Source organism: Bombina bombina, chromosome 7 (assembly GCF_027579735.1).
Source record: "Bombina bombina isolate aBomBom1 chromosome 7, aBomBom1.pri, whole genome shotgun sequence".
NCBI lineage: Eukaryota > Metazoa > Chordata > Amphibia > Anura > Bombinatoridae > Bombina > Bombina bombina.
Genome location: NC_069505.1, coordinates 368,536,977 through 368,555,394, shown reverse-complemented (window position 1 = coordinate 368,555,394; position 18,418 = coordinate 368,536,977). Strand labels below are relative to the sequence as shown.

General features: G+C 42.9%; 1 protein-coding gene across 1 annotated transcript in view; it reads left to right on the top strand.

Moving 5' to 3' along the window:
* Positions 1 to 18,418, top strand: part of RAD54L2 (RAD54 like 2) — a 197,215-nt gene that overhangs the window by 160,708 nt on the left and 18,089 nt on the right. Inside the window, exon 13 of the mRNA XM_053689399.1 lies at positions 1,250 to 1,339. Within this exon, the coding sequence (XP_053545374.1) occupies positions 1,250 to 1,339 (90 nt within the window). The remainder of the gene's footprint in view (positions 1 to 1,249; positions 1,340 to 18,418) is intronic.

Sequence of the window (18,418 nt, the reverse complement as noted above, 5' to 3'; positions counted from 1 at the left end):
GAAAGTTGCTTATAATTGCATGCTCTATCTTAATCACAAAATAAAAAAATTGGCTTCATTCTCGCACAGGGTGCTGATATTGCAAGTGCAGCTCACATAAAATAGAGAATATCTATTGCAGGAAAACACAAGTATCCTGAACTCCTGACAAGGAAATGATATCAGGAACAGGGTAGGCTGAGCGTGTCAAACAATCCAGGTCAACACTAACTCAAACAAAAACAGCACCAAATCTGTAACAAAAGCTTAGTCAGAAATAGACCAGAGTCAGTTACAAGTCAAGTCAGGAAACCCAAAGTCAAAACCAGGAGTCCAAAAACGGGTAAACAAATTCCAGAGTATCAAATTGTACTTTTTCTTGTTATGCAGTTATGAAATCCATATTTACAAAGGCTTAGGAGCAGCATTACACTATTTGGAGCTAGCTTGTGATTGGTGGCTACACACATATGCCTCTTGTTATTGGCCTTCCAGATGTATTCAGCTAACTCCTAATAGAGCATTGTTGCTCTGTATCTGATTTTATCTATGTGTTTATCTAGGTTAAACATATATGGCTCGATTTATCAAGCCCTTCTCCTTCTTTGACAAGAGAACCTACAGTCAGTATTTATCAAACAGCGGTCATCAGACTGCTGCTTCCCTGCCCTGTTCTCCACCTTTTAGGTGGAGAATTTCAATCTCCTGAGTCTCGTCCGACCGGGGAGATTGACAGCTTCTGACCACGTTGTGATTGGCTGTGCGCAGGCAGAGGGCAGGGTTGCATGCAAGCGCAAAGGAGCACTCATGTGCAATGTTAAATTCCGCCAAAGGAGAACATAGGATTGATAAATCGAGCTCTTAGTCTTGTGCAAGCAGGAGGGAAAAAATTAAAATGTGAACCACAAAAGAGCATTTTCTTATTTCACATTTAAGCCCCTTCAAAGTGCTGTTTTGTTTTTTGTTTGTTTTGTTTATTTAAATTTCCAGCCCTACCTGTCTTGATTATGATTAATATTTTAAGATAGTTCTGTTTTTTAAGATGACATTAGCTGGATTCAGCCAGACGTGAATGCCTTGTAAATGAACATACATCTAGTGAAGCCTGTTCCTAAAAAAAAAAAAAAAAATTGTTTTAAATAAATCAACTTAAAACAAACAAATTAAGTTGGTGGATAAAATCATTTGTTATAGTGTTTGACATGTAATTGTATATGATTAATCATAAAGATGTATATAAATAATCTTAAAAAGATTTAATTTGTTGCAGGAACATATATCCGTACTAGTGACGGGCGAATATTTGCTATCAGAGCAAGTGGGAAGAAGAGCGGAGAAGGAAGGCGCCTAGCACCCTCAGGTAAAGCATTGTTATATAACCCACAGAAAGGGGTTAAAAACATATAGTTAAAGGCGTGCTTTGGTGCTGCAAGGACGTGGTCTCACAAATCTGTCCTGCTCAGAAACAGCTAGACTTACGCCTACCAAGCTGGTCTTTACCTTTGTGGAGGTTAAATCAATAGTAATCTAGGCAATGCAAACAGGACATTCTGTGAGAAATTAGAGTATGTCACCTCTTACATTAGAATCTCCCTTTTAATATTAGAAAGTTATTTCTTTGGACCTTAATGTGAAGTATATCAAACTTAGAACATGATAGGAGACACTGTATGATCATGTGCAGATACCCATAACTTAGTATAACCCATTTCTTGTGCTATTCACTTGAAGAGACATACTCATATGCTAAATCACAGTATAACTGTAAAAAGCTAACAAGAAAATATCACCTGAGCATCTCTATGTAAAAAAAGAAAGATATTTTACCTCAATTTCCTCAGCTCAGCAGAGTAAGTGCTGTGTAAAAAGTTATTCTCAGCTGCTGTCCAGCTGCAGGTAAAAAAAACCTGAAGAAATGAACAGCAGCCAATCAGCATCAGCAGTGCTGAGGTCATGAACTCTTTTACTGTGATCTCATGAGATTTGACTTAACTCTCATGAGATTTCATAGTAAACTTCCTTAAACTGAATAGAGAAATTACAGGAGTGTGCATGAGGCTCACTCCCTTGCGTGTCCTAGGACAGACATACTGATTTGCTGCTTAAAGTCCTTTGCAATGGGGTTTAAATACTTAGGACATTTTGAGGTAAAATATCTTTCTTTTTTACATAGAGATGTTCAGGTGATATTTTCTAGTCAGCTTTTTACAGCTATACTGCAGAACTTTCAAGTGTTTCAACATTTGGGTTTCATGGCCCTTTAACATATTTATAGATTCAACTTACTTTTAATTAAAAAAAAGATGGCTTCATTACACACAGAGCTAACAGATTTGCACTACTTGACACTTGTAACTTATCAGACAACTATTATATAACTGCAAAAGTAAAGAAACTAATGATATGATTTAAAAAAGTTTATTTGTAAAATGAATTGTGGTGAACTAATTCTCTTTTTAAAGGTGAAATATTGTGTGTAATTCCGTGAAATATCATAAGGAAAATAATCACGTAAACTATTCTATATTTAAAAGGTTGTGTTTCAAACATCACAAAATTATATTTCTTTTTAAAGACATGATGAGTCCACGGATCATCTTAATTACTAATGGGATATTCACCTCCTGGTCAGCAGGAGGAGGCAAATAGCACCACAGCAGAGCTGTTAAATAGCTCCTCCCTTCCCTCCCACCCCAGTCATTCTCTTTGCCTACGTTAGTGTAGGAAGTGGTAAAGTGAGGTGTTCGATAAGATTCTTCAATCAAGCGTTTATTATTTTTAAAGTAGTGCAAGATTGTGCTGCTTTGTCCTGGGGTGTAGTCGTAGTCCATATCAGTCTCTTCAGTAGGGCATTGTTGGCTTTAGAGCAATGGGAACTTGTGGGGCATAATTCTCACTGCGCCTCCCATATTATTGCTGCCCTAACCCTGAAAACCTGAGGAATAAATATTCAGGAATTTCTTTTTATTCACAGATCCATGTGGGGAATAGGACCCCTCAAACCTGGTGAACTGCCTTTGCTGTCAGGCAGACATATGAGGTAATTGCTTGAATTTTTCCTGGGAAACTTAGAGGAAAAGGAGCACTTTTTTATTTAACTTCAGTACTTTAACATAAAGAGCTTATGTACAAACATATTAGGCACTTTGGGACACAAGGCTCTCAGAGTCTGAGAGATCCAGACAGCGTGTACAGGCACTGGGGCTGGGAGATTAGCACTTTATTGGTGGTTCTGAAATATGGCGTTAGTTTTATCACTGTTTAATGACCTTGAGAGTATTATGACGATTAACCACGCCCACGATGGGCGGATCTTCCGGATTGCACGCTTTTTGCTAACTGCGCCTCTATCTGGAGTCAGATTAAGACCAGATGCACACCGGATAGTTTCTTTGCCTGGAAACGCATGGTTTCTGTCTAAGAGCAGGCGTTTCTAGGTCAGGAGGGTTGTCAAATCGTTCCCTATCGAGTCCGGATTTATGACCAGAAGGAGAGAGAGGCTCCCTTTTTTTGCAGTCAGGTAGGCACCTCAGCAGAGCTACTGAGATGTATGGGTGTCTTTTTTTATTCGTGCATACTACTTGTACACATTTCTCTTGTAAGGTGTATCCAGTCCACGGGTTCATCCATTACTTGTGGGATATTCTCCTTCCCAACAGGAAGTTGCAAAGAGGACACCCACAGCAGAGCTGTCTATATAGCTCCTCCCCTAACCCCCACCCCCAGTCATTCTCTTTGCAAGCTCTCGACAAGTAGGAAGTATAAAGAGATATGTGGTGATTTAGTGTAGTTTTCATCTTCAATCAAGAGTTTGTTATTTTAAACGGTACCGGCGTTGTACTGTTTGCTCTCAGGCAGAAATTAGAAGAAGAATTCTGTCTGGAGGATAATGATCTTAGCAGATTGTAACTAAGGTCTATTGCTGTTCTCACACATAACTGAAGAGTATGGGAAAACTTCAGCTGGGGGAACGGCCTGCAGATTGCCTGCTTTGAGGTATGTTCAGTATAATTTTTTCTAGAGAAATGATAAAGTCTAGAAAATGCTGACAGAGCCTTTTTGGAGATGTGGTAAGCTAGATGCAGTGATTTAATAACGACTGGGATCAAGCTTGCAAGGTTGGGTATTACTCATGTTATTTGTGCCTGGTGATGAGGTGATAAAAACGTTTGCTTTTTACACATGAAGATCGTTTTTTTGAGAGTGTTTAAACGTTTTTGGGGGTTAATTGTCCACATGGCTTTTCAGAAATTCCTAGGAGTGTTTCTTTAAGGCCTCTCTGACGTCGAGTGTGGTGGGAGGGGCCTATTTTCGCGCCTCAGTTGCGCAGTTTTCCTTCTAAGACAGCAAACTTATCTTGAGGAGTCCTTCTGTGTTTGAGGACCACTAAAGAGGGTTTCTTTCAGTCCTGTTCGTCCCATAAGGTCAGGTAGGCACCACAGCAGAGCTGTGGTGAGGTGTTTAGCGGTTTTATACCGGTGGTAGACGTTTTTTCAATCCGGTTTGGGAGCCAAAGGGTTAATCGTCAATTTGCAAGTGGGTGCAATATTACCTTAGTCTCTTATACACACTGTAAAAATTTCGAAGAGTTTTCTACTTTTTTTCACTGTTTTGCAGTTTAAGTGCTACTTTTTTTCTCTTAAAGGTACAGTACCGGTTTGAGGAAAATACAATTTTTTTACTTAAAGTGTTTTCCAAGCTTGCTTGTGTCTTTGCTAGTCTGTTAAACATGTCTGATGTATATCTGTTCAATATGTTTAAATGCCATTGTGGAACCCCCTCTTAGAATGTGTACCACTTGTACTGAACTATCTATAAGTTACAAAGACCATATTGTGGCATTAAACAATATATCACCAGAGGATTCTCAGACTATAAGTAGGGAGATTATGCCTTCTAGCTCTCCCCATTGGTCAGAACCTGTAATACCCGCACAAATGACACCAGATGCGTCTAGCGCGTCTAATTCTTTTACTTTGAGACATGGCGGCAGTTATGAGTTCTACTCTCACAGAGGTGTTTTCTAAACTGCCAGGGCTACAAGGAAAGCGAGACAGCTCTGGGGCTAGAACAAATACAGAGCTTTCTGACGCTTTAGTAGATATGTCCGTTATGCCCTCACAATGTTCCGAAGTTGGCGCAAGGGATTTGATATCTGAGGGTGATCTTTCAGATTCAGGGAAGTTATTACTTCAGCCCAACTCTGACATGTCAACATTTAAATGTAAGCTTGAACACCTCCGTTTATTGCTTAGGGAGGTCTTAACAACTCTGGATGACTGTGACCCCATTGTGGTACCAGAGAAATTGTGTAAAATGGACAAATACTTTGCAGTGCCTGTTTACCCTGATGTTTTCCCAGTCCCTAAAAGGTTTTCAGAAATTATAACTAAGGAATGGGATGGGCCAGGTATACCGTTCTCCCCGCCTCCTGTATTTAAAAAGATGTTCCCCATAGCTGACGCCGTGCGGGACTCGTGGCAAACGGTCCCCAAGGTGGAGGGAGCTATTTCTACTTTGGCTAAGCGTACGACTATTCCGATTGAAGATAGTTGTCCTTTCAAAGATTCTATGGATAAAAAATTGGAGGGTCTCCTAAAGAAAATTTTCTTACATCAAGGTTTTCTTCTCCAGCCTCTCGCATGCATTGCTCCAGTTACGGCTGCAGCGGCCTTTTGGTTCGAGTCTCTAGAAGAGGCTCTACAAGTGGAGACTCCGTGGGATGAGATTTTAGACAGGATTAAAGCTCTTAAACTTGCTAATTCCTTTATTTCAGACCCTGTGTTTCAGTTAACTAAACTTGCGGCTAAAAATTCAGGTTTTGCCATCATGGCGCGTAGGGCGCTATGGCTTAAGTCCTGGTCAGCAGATGTTTCATCAAAATCTAAGCTTCTTAACATTCCCTTCAAGGGTAAGACCCTATTCGGGCCTGATCTGAAGGAGATCATTTCTGATATTACTGGGGGAAAAGGTCATGCTCTTTCCCAGGATAAGTCTAATAAGTTAAGGACCAGACAGACTAATTTTCGCTCCTTTCTGAACTTCAGAAGTGGTGCGGCTTCCGCTTCCCTTTGTACAAAACAAGAGGGAAATTTTGCCCAGTCCAAACCAGTCTGGAGACCTAACCAGGCTTGGAACAAAGGGAAACAAAGCCAGCCACTGTCTCTAAGACAGCATGAAGGAGTAGCCCCCGATCCGGGACCGGATCTAGTGGGGGGCAGACTTTCTCTCTTCGCCCAGGCTTGGGTAAGAGACGTTCAGGGATAGCTTCTCGAATTCATGGGTTCATCTCCAAAGGGGAGATTTCGTCTCTCTCAACTATCTGCAAACCAGATAAAGAGAGAGGCATTCTTACATTGCGTCCAGGATCTGCTGGTTATGGGAGTGATCCACCCAGTTCCAAGGGAGGAACAGGGGCAGGGTTTCTATTCAAATCTATTTATAGTTCCCACAAAAGAGGGAACTTTCAGACCAATCTTGGATCTCAAGATCCTAAACAAATTCCTCAGGGTCCCATCCTTCAAGATGTTGACAATCCGAACTATTCTTCCTATGATCCAGGAGGGTCAATATATGACTACCGTGGACTTAAAGGATGCTTATCTGCACATTCCGATTCACAAAAATCATCATCAGTTCCTCAGGTTCGCCTTCTTAGACAGGCATTACCAGTTTGTGGCTCTTCCCTTCGGGTTAGCCACGGCGCCAAGAATCTTTACGAAGGTTCTAGGGTCCCTACTGGCGGGCCTATGGCCACGGGCATAGCAGTAGCTCCTTACCTAGACGACATCTTGATCCAGGCGTCGACTCTTCAAGTCGCCAAGTCCCATACGGACATTGTTCTGGCCTCCTTGAGGTCTCACGGGTGGAAGGTGAACAGAGAAAAAAGTTCTCTCTCCCCTCTCACAAGAGTTTCCTTCCTAGGGACTCTGATAGATTCAGTAGAAATGAAAATATTTCTGACAGAGGTCAGGATATCAAAGCTGCTAACTTCCTGCCGTGCTCTTCATTCCATTTCTCGGCCGTCAGTGGCTCAGTGTATGGAAGTAATCGGCCTAATGTTAGCGGCAATGGACATAGTTCCGTTTGCCCGCTTACATCTCAGACCACTTCAACTTTGCATGCTCAATCAGTGGAATGGGGACTACACAGATTTGTCTCCTCTGTTAAATCTGGATCAAGCAACCAGGGATTCTCTTCTCTGGTGGTTATCTCGGGTCCATCTGTCCAGGGGAATGAGCTTCCGCAGGCCAGAGTGGACTATAGTGACAACAGATGCCAGCCTTCTGGGCTGGGGCGCAGTCTAGAACTCCCTGAAAGCTCAGGGTTCGTGGACTCAGGAGGAGGCCCTCCTCCCGATAAACATTCTGGAACTAAGAGTGATATTCAATGCTCTTCAGGCATGGCCTCAACTGGCTGCGGTCAGGTTCATCAGGTTTCAATCGGACAACATCACGACTGTAGCCTATATCAACCATCAGGGGGAACAAGGAGTCCCCTGGCAATGATGGAGGTTTCCAAGATAATTCTATGGGCAGAGGCTCACTCTTGCCATCTCTCAGCTATCCATATCCCAGGAGTAGAGAACTGGGAGGCGGATTTTCTAAGTCGGTAGACTTTTCACCCGGGAGAATGGGAGCTTCACCCGGAGATATTTGCTCAACTGATTCATCTATGGGGCAGACTGGAGCTGGATCTGATGGCGTCCCGTCTGAATGCCAAGCTTCCTCGTTATGGGTCAAGGGATCTTCGGGCAGTGCTAGTAGATGCCCTAGCAGCGCCCTGGTCCTTCAGCCTGGCTTATGTGTTTCCACCGTTTCCTCTTCTCCCGCGTCTGATTGCCAGAATCAAGCAGGAGAAAGCTTCGGTGATCTTAATTGCTCCTGCGTGGCCTTGCAGGACTTGGTATGCAGATCTGGTGGACATGTCAACCTGCCCACCATGGCCTCTGCCATTGAGGCAGGACCTTCTGATCCAGGGTCCATTCAAACACTCATCTAACTTCTCTATGCCTGACTGCGTGAAGATTGAACGCTTGATCTTATCAAAGCGTGGTTTTTCTGAGTCTGTTACTGATACCTTGATCCAGGCTAGGAAGCCTGTCACCAGGAAGATCTATCACAAGATATGGCGTAAATATCTTCATTGGTGTGATTCTAAGGGTTTCTCATGGAGTAGGGTCAAGATTCCTAGGATTCTATCTTTTCTCCAAGAAGGATTGGAAAAAGGATTATCAGCTAGTTCTTTAAAAGGACAGATATCTGCTCTGTCTATTCTCTTTCACAAGCGTCTGGCAGATGTTCCAGACGTTCAGGCGTTTTGTCAGGCTTTAGTCAGAATCAAGCCGGTATTTAAACCTGTTGCTCCGCCATGGAGTTTAAATTTAGTTCTTAAAGTTCTTCAAGGGGTTCTGTTTGAACCTATGCATTCATTAGTTATTAAACTTTTATCTTGGAAAGTTTTGTTTCTTGTTGCTATCTCTTCAGCCCGAAGAGTTTCAGAGTTATCTGCTCTGCAGTGTGATTCACCCTATCTGATTTTCCATGCGGATAATTTGGCGTTACATACCAAGCCAGGTTTTCTTCCTAAGGTTGTTTCCAATAGAAATATCAATCAGGAAATTGTTGTTCCTTCTCTGTGCCCTAATCCTTCTTCCAAGAAGGAACGGTTGTTGCACAATCTGGATGTGGTTCGTGCTTTAAAGTTCTACTTACAAGCAACTAAGGATTTTCGTCAAATATCTGCCTTGCTTATTGTTTACTCTGGAAAGAGGAGAGGCCACAAGGCTTCGGGAACTTCTCTTTCTTTTTGGCTGAGAAGCATAATCCGTTTAACTTATGAGACTGGCCAGCAGCCTCCTGAAAGGATTACAGCTCATTCTACTAGAGCGGTAGCTTCCACATGGGCATTTAAAAATGAGGCTTCTGTTGAACAGATTTGCAAGGCGGCCACTTGGTCTTCGCTTCATACTTTTTCTAACAAATTTGATACTTTTGCTTCCTCTGAGGCTATTTTTGGGAGAAAGGTCCTACAGGCAGTGGTGCCTTCTGTTTAAGTTCCTGCCTTTTCCCTCCCTTCATCCGTGTCCTAAAGCTTTGGTATTGGTATCCCACAAGTAATGGATGAACCCGTGGACTGGATACACCTTACAAGAGAAAACAAAATTTATGCTTACCTGATAAATTTCTTTCTCTTGTGGTGTATCCAGTCCAGGGCCGCCCTGTCACTTTAAGTCAGGTGTTTTTATTTTTTAAAACTACAGTCACCAATGCACCCTATAGTTTCTCCTTTTTCTTACTTGCCTTCGGTCGAATGACTGGAGGTGGGGGTTAGGGGAGGAGCTATATAGACAGCTCTGCTGTGGGTGTCCTCTTTGCAACTTCCTGTTGGGAAGGAGAATATCCCACAAGTAATGGATGAATCCGTGGACTGGATACACCACAAGAGAAAGAAATTTATCAGGTAAGCATAAATTTTGTTTTTTATCACACGCAGTAAAAAAGTTTCACTTTAAAATTTAAAGAGACAGTAACGTTTTTTACATTCAAACTTTTTTTGTCAAAATTAAAGTTTTTATTGCAGATTTATGTTTTCTTCTATAAAGGTAAGACGAGTCCACGGATTCATCCTTTACTTGTGGGATATTATCCTCCTGCTAACAGGAAGTGGCAAAGAGCACCACAGCAGAGCTGTCTATATAGCTCCACCCCCCAGTCATTCTCTTTGCCTACTTTAAGTACTAGGAAGAGTAAAGTGAAAGAGGTGATAAAATATTAGTTTTTTATTTCTTCAAGCAAGAGTTTATTTTAAATGGTACCGGTATGTACTATTTACTCTCAGGCAGCAGATGGATGAAGACTGCTGCCTGGAGGATGATGATCTTAGCATTTGTAACTAAGGTCCATTGCTGTTCCCACAGAGGCTGAGGAGTACAGGAAACTTCAGTGTGAGGAACGTTTTCATGCTATGCAGCAGTGAGGTATGTTCAGTCATATTTTTCTGGAGAGACTGTCTATTTCAGAAAGGCTGACATTATACCCAGGAGGGTAAGGGTAAGCAGTAATCCTAGAGCTAAAAGAAGGGCATTACTAAGCTTGCATAAGGGGCCAATTACAAATATAGTTGACACTGAGTTGTAAATGTTTGTGGGCAAACTTTTTTATGATTTGGGAGTGCATTAACGTTTTGTGGGCATTAACGTTTTGGGCAACTTTGAGTGCACACATGGTTTAACTTTTGGGTCTCAGAACCCACATGGCTAGTTATAACCGCTCTGGTGCGGTTCTTTGAGGCTGTGGAGACATCGAGTGAGATGGGCGGGGCCTATTTTCTTGCCTCAGGTGCGCAGTTAGTTTTTCTCAGCAAGTAGCAAGCTCCAACTCCGGAGGGCCCTGGTGAATGTTTTGGGCCAAATCGAAGCTTTTACCCCACATTTACTATCCCTGAGGGCAGGTAGGGCCACAGCAGGGCTGTGGCAAGGTGCTGAGGGTGTTTTTTTCCGGATCTGGGCCTAGTTTCAATCCGGTTTGCAAATTAAGGGGTTAAATGTTAAAATTCCTTGTGGGGAATTTCCTTGAAAAATTTGGTGCATGTTTAGGCTGTTTTGCAGAACGTGTATGCTTTTTTTCTCTTAAAGGCGCAGTACCGTTTTTTTTAAGATTGTTATTTTATTTTCACTAAATAAAGTGTTTTCATGCTTGTTTGTAGTCATTACTAGCCTGTTCAACATGTCTGACATTGAGGAAAGTCAATGTTTAATATGTTTAGAAGCCATTGTGGAACCTCCACTTAGAATGTGTCCCTCATGCACTGAAAGGTCAATAAATTGTAAAGAACATATTTTAGCTACTGAAAGTATGTCACAGGATGATTCTCAGTCAGAAGGGAATCCAGTTATGCCATCTTATTCTCCCCAAGTGTCACAACCATTAACACCCACACAAGCGACGCCAAGTACTTCTAGTGCGTCTAATTCTTTCACCCTGCACGATATGGCCGCAGTTATGAATACTGCCCTCACAGAGGTTTTATCTAAGCTGCCTGGGTTGCAGGGGAAGCGCAGTAGGTCTGGTGTGAGAACAAACGCTGAGCCCTCTGACGCTTTATTAGCCATATCCGATATACCCTCACAATGTTCTGAAGTGAGGGATTTGCTGGGAGATTTCTGATTCAGGGAATATGTTTCCTCAGACAGACTCAGATATGACGGCTTTTAAATTTAAACTAGAACACCTCCGCTTATTGCTCATGGAGGTTTTAGCAACTCTGGATGATTGTGACTCTATTGTAGTTCCAGAGAAATTATGTAAAATGGACAGATTCCTAGAGGTTCCTGCCTACACTGATGTTTTTCCGGTCCCTAAGAGGATTTCGGAAATTGTTACTAAGGAGTGGGATAGACCAGGTATTCTGTTCACTCCCCCTCCTACTTTTAAGAAAATGTTTCCCATATCAGAAGCCGTGCGGGACTCATGGCAGACGGTCCCTAAGGTGGAGGGAGCTAATTCTACCCTGGCTAAGCGTACAATTATACCTATTGAGGACAGTTGTGCTTTCAAAGATCCTATGGATAAAAAATTAGAGGGTCTCCTGAAGAAAATATTTGTTCATCAAGGTTTTCTTCTCCAACCTATAGTGTGCATTGTTCCTGTAACTACTGCAGCATCCTTTTGTTCGAGGCTCTGGAAGAGGCTCTTCAGGTTGAGACCCCATTAGATGATATTCTGGATAGAATTAGGGCTCTCAAGCTAGCTAATTCTTTCATTACAGATGCCGCTTTTCAATTGGCTAAATTAGCGGCGAAGAATTCAGGTTTTGCCATTTTAGCGCGTAGAGCGTTATGGCTTAAGTCCTGGTCTGCTGATGTGTCGTCAAAAGCTAAGCTTTTAGCCATCCCTTTCAAGGGTAAGACCCTATTCGGCCCTGAACTGAAAGAGATCATTTCAGACATCACTGGATGGAAAGGCCAAGCCCTTCCTTAGGATAAGACGAATAAGATGAGGACTAAACAAAATAATTTTCATTCCTTTCGAAACTTCAAAGGTGGTGCCTCTACCTCTTCCCCTGCCACAAAGCAAGAGGGATATTTTGCTCCTGCTGCTGCAACCAAGACAGCATGAAGGGGTAGCCCCCGATCCGGGACCGGATCTAGTAGCAGACTTTCTCTCTTCGCTCAGGCTTGGGCAAGAGACGTTCAGGACTCCTGGGCTTTAGAAATAGTAACCCAGGGGTATCTTCTAGATTTCAAAGATTCTCCCCAAAGGGGAGAATTCCATCTTTCTCAATTGTCTGTAAACCAGACAAAAAGAGAGGCGTTCTTACGCTGTGTAGAAGACCTATATACCATGGGAGTGATCTGCCCAGTTCCGAAAACAGAACAGGGGCAAGGGTTCTACTCCAATCTGTTTGTGGTTCCCAAAAAAGAGGGAACCTTCAGACCAATTTTGGATCTCAAGATCCTAAACAAATTCCTCAGAGTCCCATCCTTCAAGATGGAGACCATTCAGACTATTTTGCCGATGATCCAGTAGGGTCAAAATATGACCACCGTGGACTTAAAGGATGCGTATCTACATATTCCTATCCACAAAGATCATCACCAGTTCCTCAGGTTCGCCTTTCTGGACAAGCATTACAAGTTTGTGGCTCTTCCCTTCGGGTTTGCCACGGCTCCCAGAATTTTCACAAAGGTGCTAGGGTCCCTTCTGGCGGTTCTAAGGCCGCGGAGCATAGCTGTGGCGCCTTATCTGGACAATATCTTAATCCAGGCGTCAACTTACCAACTAGCCAAGTCTCACAAGGACATCGTGTTGGCTTTTCTAAGATCTCACGGGTGGAAGGTGAACGTAAAAAAAGAGTTCCATTCCTGGGAACTCTGATAGATTCGGTGGACATGAAATTTTTTCTGACGGAGGTCAGGAAATCAAAAATTTTATCCATCTGCTGAGCTCTTCATTCCATTCCTCGGCCGTCAGTGACTGTGTATGGAGGTAATTGGCTTAATGGTAGCGGCAATGGACATAGTTCCGTTTGCTCGCTTGCATCTCAGACCACTGCAACTTTGCATGCTCAAACAGTGGAATGGGTATTATGCAGATTTATCTCCTCAGATAAATCTGGACCGAGAGACCAGAGACTCTCTTCTTTGGTGGTTGTCACAGGATCATCTGTCCAAGGGAATGTGTTTCCGCAGGCCAGCGTGGGTTATAGTGACGACGGACGCCAGCCTATTGGGCTGGGGTGCAGTCTGGAATTCCTTGAAAGCACAGGGTTTGTGGACTCAGGAGGAGGCTCTCCTTCCAATAAATATTCTAAAACTGAGAGCGATATTCAACGCGCTTCAGGCATGGCCTCAGCTGGCGTCGGCCAGATTCATAAGATTCCAGTCGGACAATATCACGACTGTAGCATATATCAATCATCAGGGGGGAACAAAGAGTTCTCTAGCGATGATAGAAGTTACCAAAATAATTCAATGGGCAGAGACTCACTCTTGCCATCTATCAGCAATCTATATCCCAGGAGTGGAGAACTGGGAAGCGGATTTTCTAAGTCGTTAGACTTTTCATCCGGGGGAGTGGGAACTCCATCCGGAGCTGTTTGCACAATTGATTCAGCAATGGGGCACACCAGAATTGGATTTGATGGCGTCTCGTCAGTATGCCAAACTTCCTTGTTACGGGTCCAGGTCAAGGGATCCTCAGGCAGTACTGATAGATGCTCTAGCAGTACCCTGGTCGTTCAACCTGGCTTATGTGTTTCCACCATTTCCTCTCCTTCCTCGTTTGATTGCCAGAATCAAACAGGAGAGAGCTTCAGTGATTTTGATAGCACCTGCGTGGCCACGCAGGACTTGATATGCAGACCTGGTGGACATGTCATCTCTTCCACCATGGACTCTGCCACTGAGACAGGACCTTCTGATTCATGGTCCGTTTCAGCATCCAAATCTAGTTTCTTTGCGACTGACTGCTTGGATATTGAACGCTTGATCGTATCCAAGCGGGGGTTCTCTGAGTCGGTCATAGATACCTTGATTCAGGCTCGAAAGCCTGTCACCAGGAAAATTTATCATAAGATATGGCGTAAATATCTTTATTGGTGCGAATCCAAAGGCTACTCATGGAGTAAGATCGGGATTCCTAGGATTTTGTCCTTTCTCCAAGAAGGATTGGAGAAGGGGCTATCAGCTAGTTCCTTAAAGGGACAGATATCTGCTTTATCAATTCTACTGCACAAACGTCTGGCAGATGTTCCAGACGTTCAGTCGTTCTGTCAGGCTTTAGTTAGAATCAAGCCTGTGTTTAAACCTGTTGCTCCGCCATGGAGTTTGAATTCAGTTCTTAAAGTTCTTCAAGGGGTTCCGTTTGAACCTATGCATTCCATAGATATTAAGCTTCTATCTTGGAAAGTTCTGTTTTTAGTTGCTATCTCTTTGGCTCAAAGAGTTTCTGAACTATCTGCATTGCAATGCGACTCGCCTTATCTTGTTTTCCATGCTGATAAGGTGGTTTTGCGTACCAGACCTGGATTCCTTCCTAAGGTTGTTACTAATAAGAATATTAATCAGGAAAATGTTGTTCCCTCTCTGTGTCCTAATCCTTCCTCTAAGAAGGAGTGTCTATTGCACAACTTGGACGTGGTTCGTGCTTTAAAGTTTTACTTGCAAGCGACCAAAGATTTCCGTCAAACATCTTCTTTGTTTGTTGTCTATTCTGGAAAACGTAGAGGTCAAAAGCTATGGCTACCTCTCTTGCCTTTTGGCTGAAAAGCATCATCCGTTTGGCATACGAGACTGCTGGACAGCAGCCTCCTGAAAGAATTACAGCTCACTCTACTAGAGCGGTGGCTTCCACATGGGCTTTTAAAAATGATGCTTCTGTTGAACAGATTTGTAAGGCTGTGACTTGGTCTTCGCTTCATACCTTTTCCAAATTTTACAAATTTGATACCTTTGCTTCTTCGGGAGCCAATTTTTGGGAGAAAAGTTCTTCAAGCAGTTGTGCCTTCTGTTTAACCATCTATCTTGTCCCTCCCGTTCATCCGTGTCCTGTAGCTTTGGTATTGTATCCCACAAGTAAAGGATGAATCCGTTGACTCGTCTTACCTTTTATAGAAGAAAAATTAATTTATGCTCACCTGATAAATTAATTTCTTCTATGGTAAGACAAGTCCACGGCCCGCCCTGTCATTTTAAGACAGATTATATTTTTTTGCTTTAAACTTCAGTCACCTCTGCACCTTGTAGTTTCTCCTTTTTCTTCCTGTACCTTCGGTCAAATGACTGGGGGTGGAGCTAAGGGAGGAGCTATATAGACAGCTCTGCTGTGGTGCTCTTTGCCACTTCCTGTTAGCAGGAGGATAATATCCCACAAGTAAGGATGAATCTGTGGACTCGTCTTACCATAGAAGAAATTAATTTATCAGGTAAACTTAAATTTACTTTTTGTGAATCAGTATGGACACAGGATACTTGCAAAGTGTTACTTGCTCCATGTGTTTGGATGCAAATGTGGAACCACCAATCCCTTTCTGTCCCTCATGTATTGAGAGGGCTTTAAGTTATAGGAAAAGATTTTTCCTGAGCAAAATTTTTCAAAAGCGGATGTTTCTCAAGAGTCTAATGATGAGATTCAAAGTATGCCGCAGCTTTCTCCCCATGCGTCCCAAACTTTAACGCCCACTCAAGCAGTGCCCTGTACTTCTGCTCTAGCGCCCGCTGGAGTTACCTTAAAGACATAGCTACTCTCATGTCTTCTACAATTTCTGATGCGTTGTCTGCTTTCCCAATGCTGCAAGGCAAACGTAAGAGGAAAGCCAGACATGCAGTAAGTGAGGTTTCTGATGCAATGGTGGCAATCTCGGAAGTACCCTCCCAAGGACCTGAGGAGGAGGGTATTGAGGTTCCATCTGAAGGCGAAATTTCAGACTCAGAAAGTTCATTGCCTCTGACAGACTCGGAGGTTGTAACTTTTAGATTTAAACTAGAACACCTCTGTCTGTTGCTCAGGGAGGTTTTGGTTACTTTAGACGACTGTGACTCCACAGTAGTGGTCGCTTCTGCAAAGTCGAGTAATTTGGACAGATTTTTCGAAGTTCCCTCTTACTCAGACGTTTTTCCAGTGCCAAAGCGAGCTTCGGAGATTGTTACTAGGGAATGGTAGAGACCAGGTATTCCCTTTTCTCCCTCTCCTATTTTTCGAAAGATGTTTCCCATAGCTGACTCTTTTAAGGAGGCTTGGCAAACAGTTCCTAGGGTGGAAGGGGCTGTTTCCACCTTAGCCAAGAGAACCACTATTCCCATAGAGGATAGTTGTGCTTTCAAAGATCCTATGGACAAAAAGTTAGAGGGTTTACTTAAAAAGATTTATGTTCACCAGGGTCTGCTATTGCAGCCAGCTGCGTGCATTGCTGCTGTCACCAGTGCGTCAGCATATTGGACTGAGACTTCTTTGGAGGAGATACAAGACAGGATAAAAGCTCTGAAGCTAGCTAATGCTTTTATTACGGACACTTACCTTCAGATTATTAAACTGGCAGCTAAGAGTTCGGGTTTCTCTGTCCTAGCCCGCAGAGCCTTATGGTTTAAAACATTGGTCTGCGGACGTGTCATCTAAGTCTAAGCTCCTAGCGATTCCTTAAAAGGGGAAGACCTTGTTTGGACCTGGCCTGACGGAAATTATATCTGATATCACGGGAGGTAAAGTTCAACTCCTTCCTCAGGATAAGAGAAACAAACAAAAAGGACGACAAGCAATTTTCATTCCTTTCGAAATTTCAAGGGAAATTCTTCCTCTTCCTCCTCTAAGCAGGTACAATCTACGCCTACATGGAGACCCAACCAGTCTTGGAACAAAGGTAAACAATCCAAGAAGCCTGCTATTGAATCCAAAACAGCATGAAGGGCATGCCCCCAATACGGGACCGGATCTGTTAGGGGGCAGACTTTCCTTTTTTATTCAGGCTTGGGTTCGGGACGTTCAGGATCCCTGGGCAATAGCAATAGTGTCTCAGGGATACAGGCAGGTTTCTTTTACAAAGATAGGACGAGTCCACGGATTTCATCCTTACTTGTGGGATATTAACCTCTTGCTAACAGGAAGTGGCAAAGAGCACCACAGCAGAGCTGTATATATAGCCCCTCCCTTCCCCTCCACCTCCAGTCATTCTCGTTGCCTGTGATATACTAGGAAGACATGGTAAAGTGAGGTGTTAGTTTTAGTTTCTTCAATCAAGAAGTTTTTTATTTTAAATGGTACCGGTGCGTACTATTTTCCTCAGGGGGATATAGAAGAAGATTTCTGCCCTGAGGTTGATGATCTTAGCAGTTGTAACTAAGATCCATGCTGGTTCCCACAAGACTTCTGAAGGTAACCATGAGACATCTTCAGTGTGCAGACCGGTTTCATGCTACAAGCAGCATTAAGATAGGTGCAGCCTTTTTTCTGAGGAGACTTGGTGTATCAGAACTGGCTGGCATTATTTCCCTGTATGGGAATGGGGTAAGCAGTAATCCTAATTATTAAGAGGGGTATTACTGGAGTCCCTATATTTATCATTGGTTGACTTTATTGGGCAATGTGACATGGGAGACAATGAAAAAACGATGTTACGTTTTTTATTGTTGGCATTTTAACTTCTTTGTTTATGGTTTGAGGGGTTGTATACTGTACATTTACTTTGGTGCAAAACCGCATTCCCATGCGATTGTGTTTGGGCCTACTCTCCGGCATTTGACCTTAAGGGGCGGGGCTTATTTTTGCACGCTCAGATGCGCACTTCCTTCAGGCTAAGCAGCAGCAAGCAGTAACTCCGGTGGCTCCTGGACTGTGTAGCTGGTCTGAAGGGTTGGAAACTTGTTTCGAAGTACCCTGGGGGCAGGTAGGCGCCACAGCAGAGCTGTGGCGAGGTGCAGAGGGTATGTTTATCTATTTTTTGACTAGTTGTTGATATAAGTACTTTAAAGCCTTATTTCTGCCCTTGCTTCTGGGTGCAGTAATTTTTTGATTAACCAACGATCTTTAGTTAAATTTGGAGTTAATTTAACGTCAATTGAGCATTTTGGAAAAATTGTTCACTTTTTCTTTTCTTAAAGGCACAGTACACGTTTTTTTCAAATATTTATTTTATGCAATAATTAAGTGTTTAAACGACTTTTGTGGTATTACTAGTCTGTTCAACATGTCTGACATTGAGGATTTTCATTGTTATATGTGTTTAGAAGCTATTGTGCAACCCCCTCTAACATTGTGTAACTCTTTTACTGAAAGGGCCTTACAATGTAAAAAGCATATTTTAAATAAAGAAAGTGTGCCTAAGGATGATTCTCAGTCTGAAGAGAATCAGGATATGCCATCCAATTCTCCCCAAGTGTCACAACCTTTATCGCCCACACAAGCGACGCCAAGTACTTCTAGTGCGTCTAATTCCTTTACTCTGC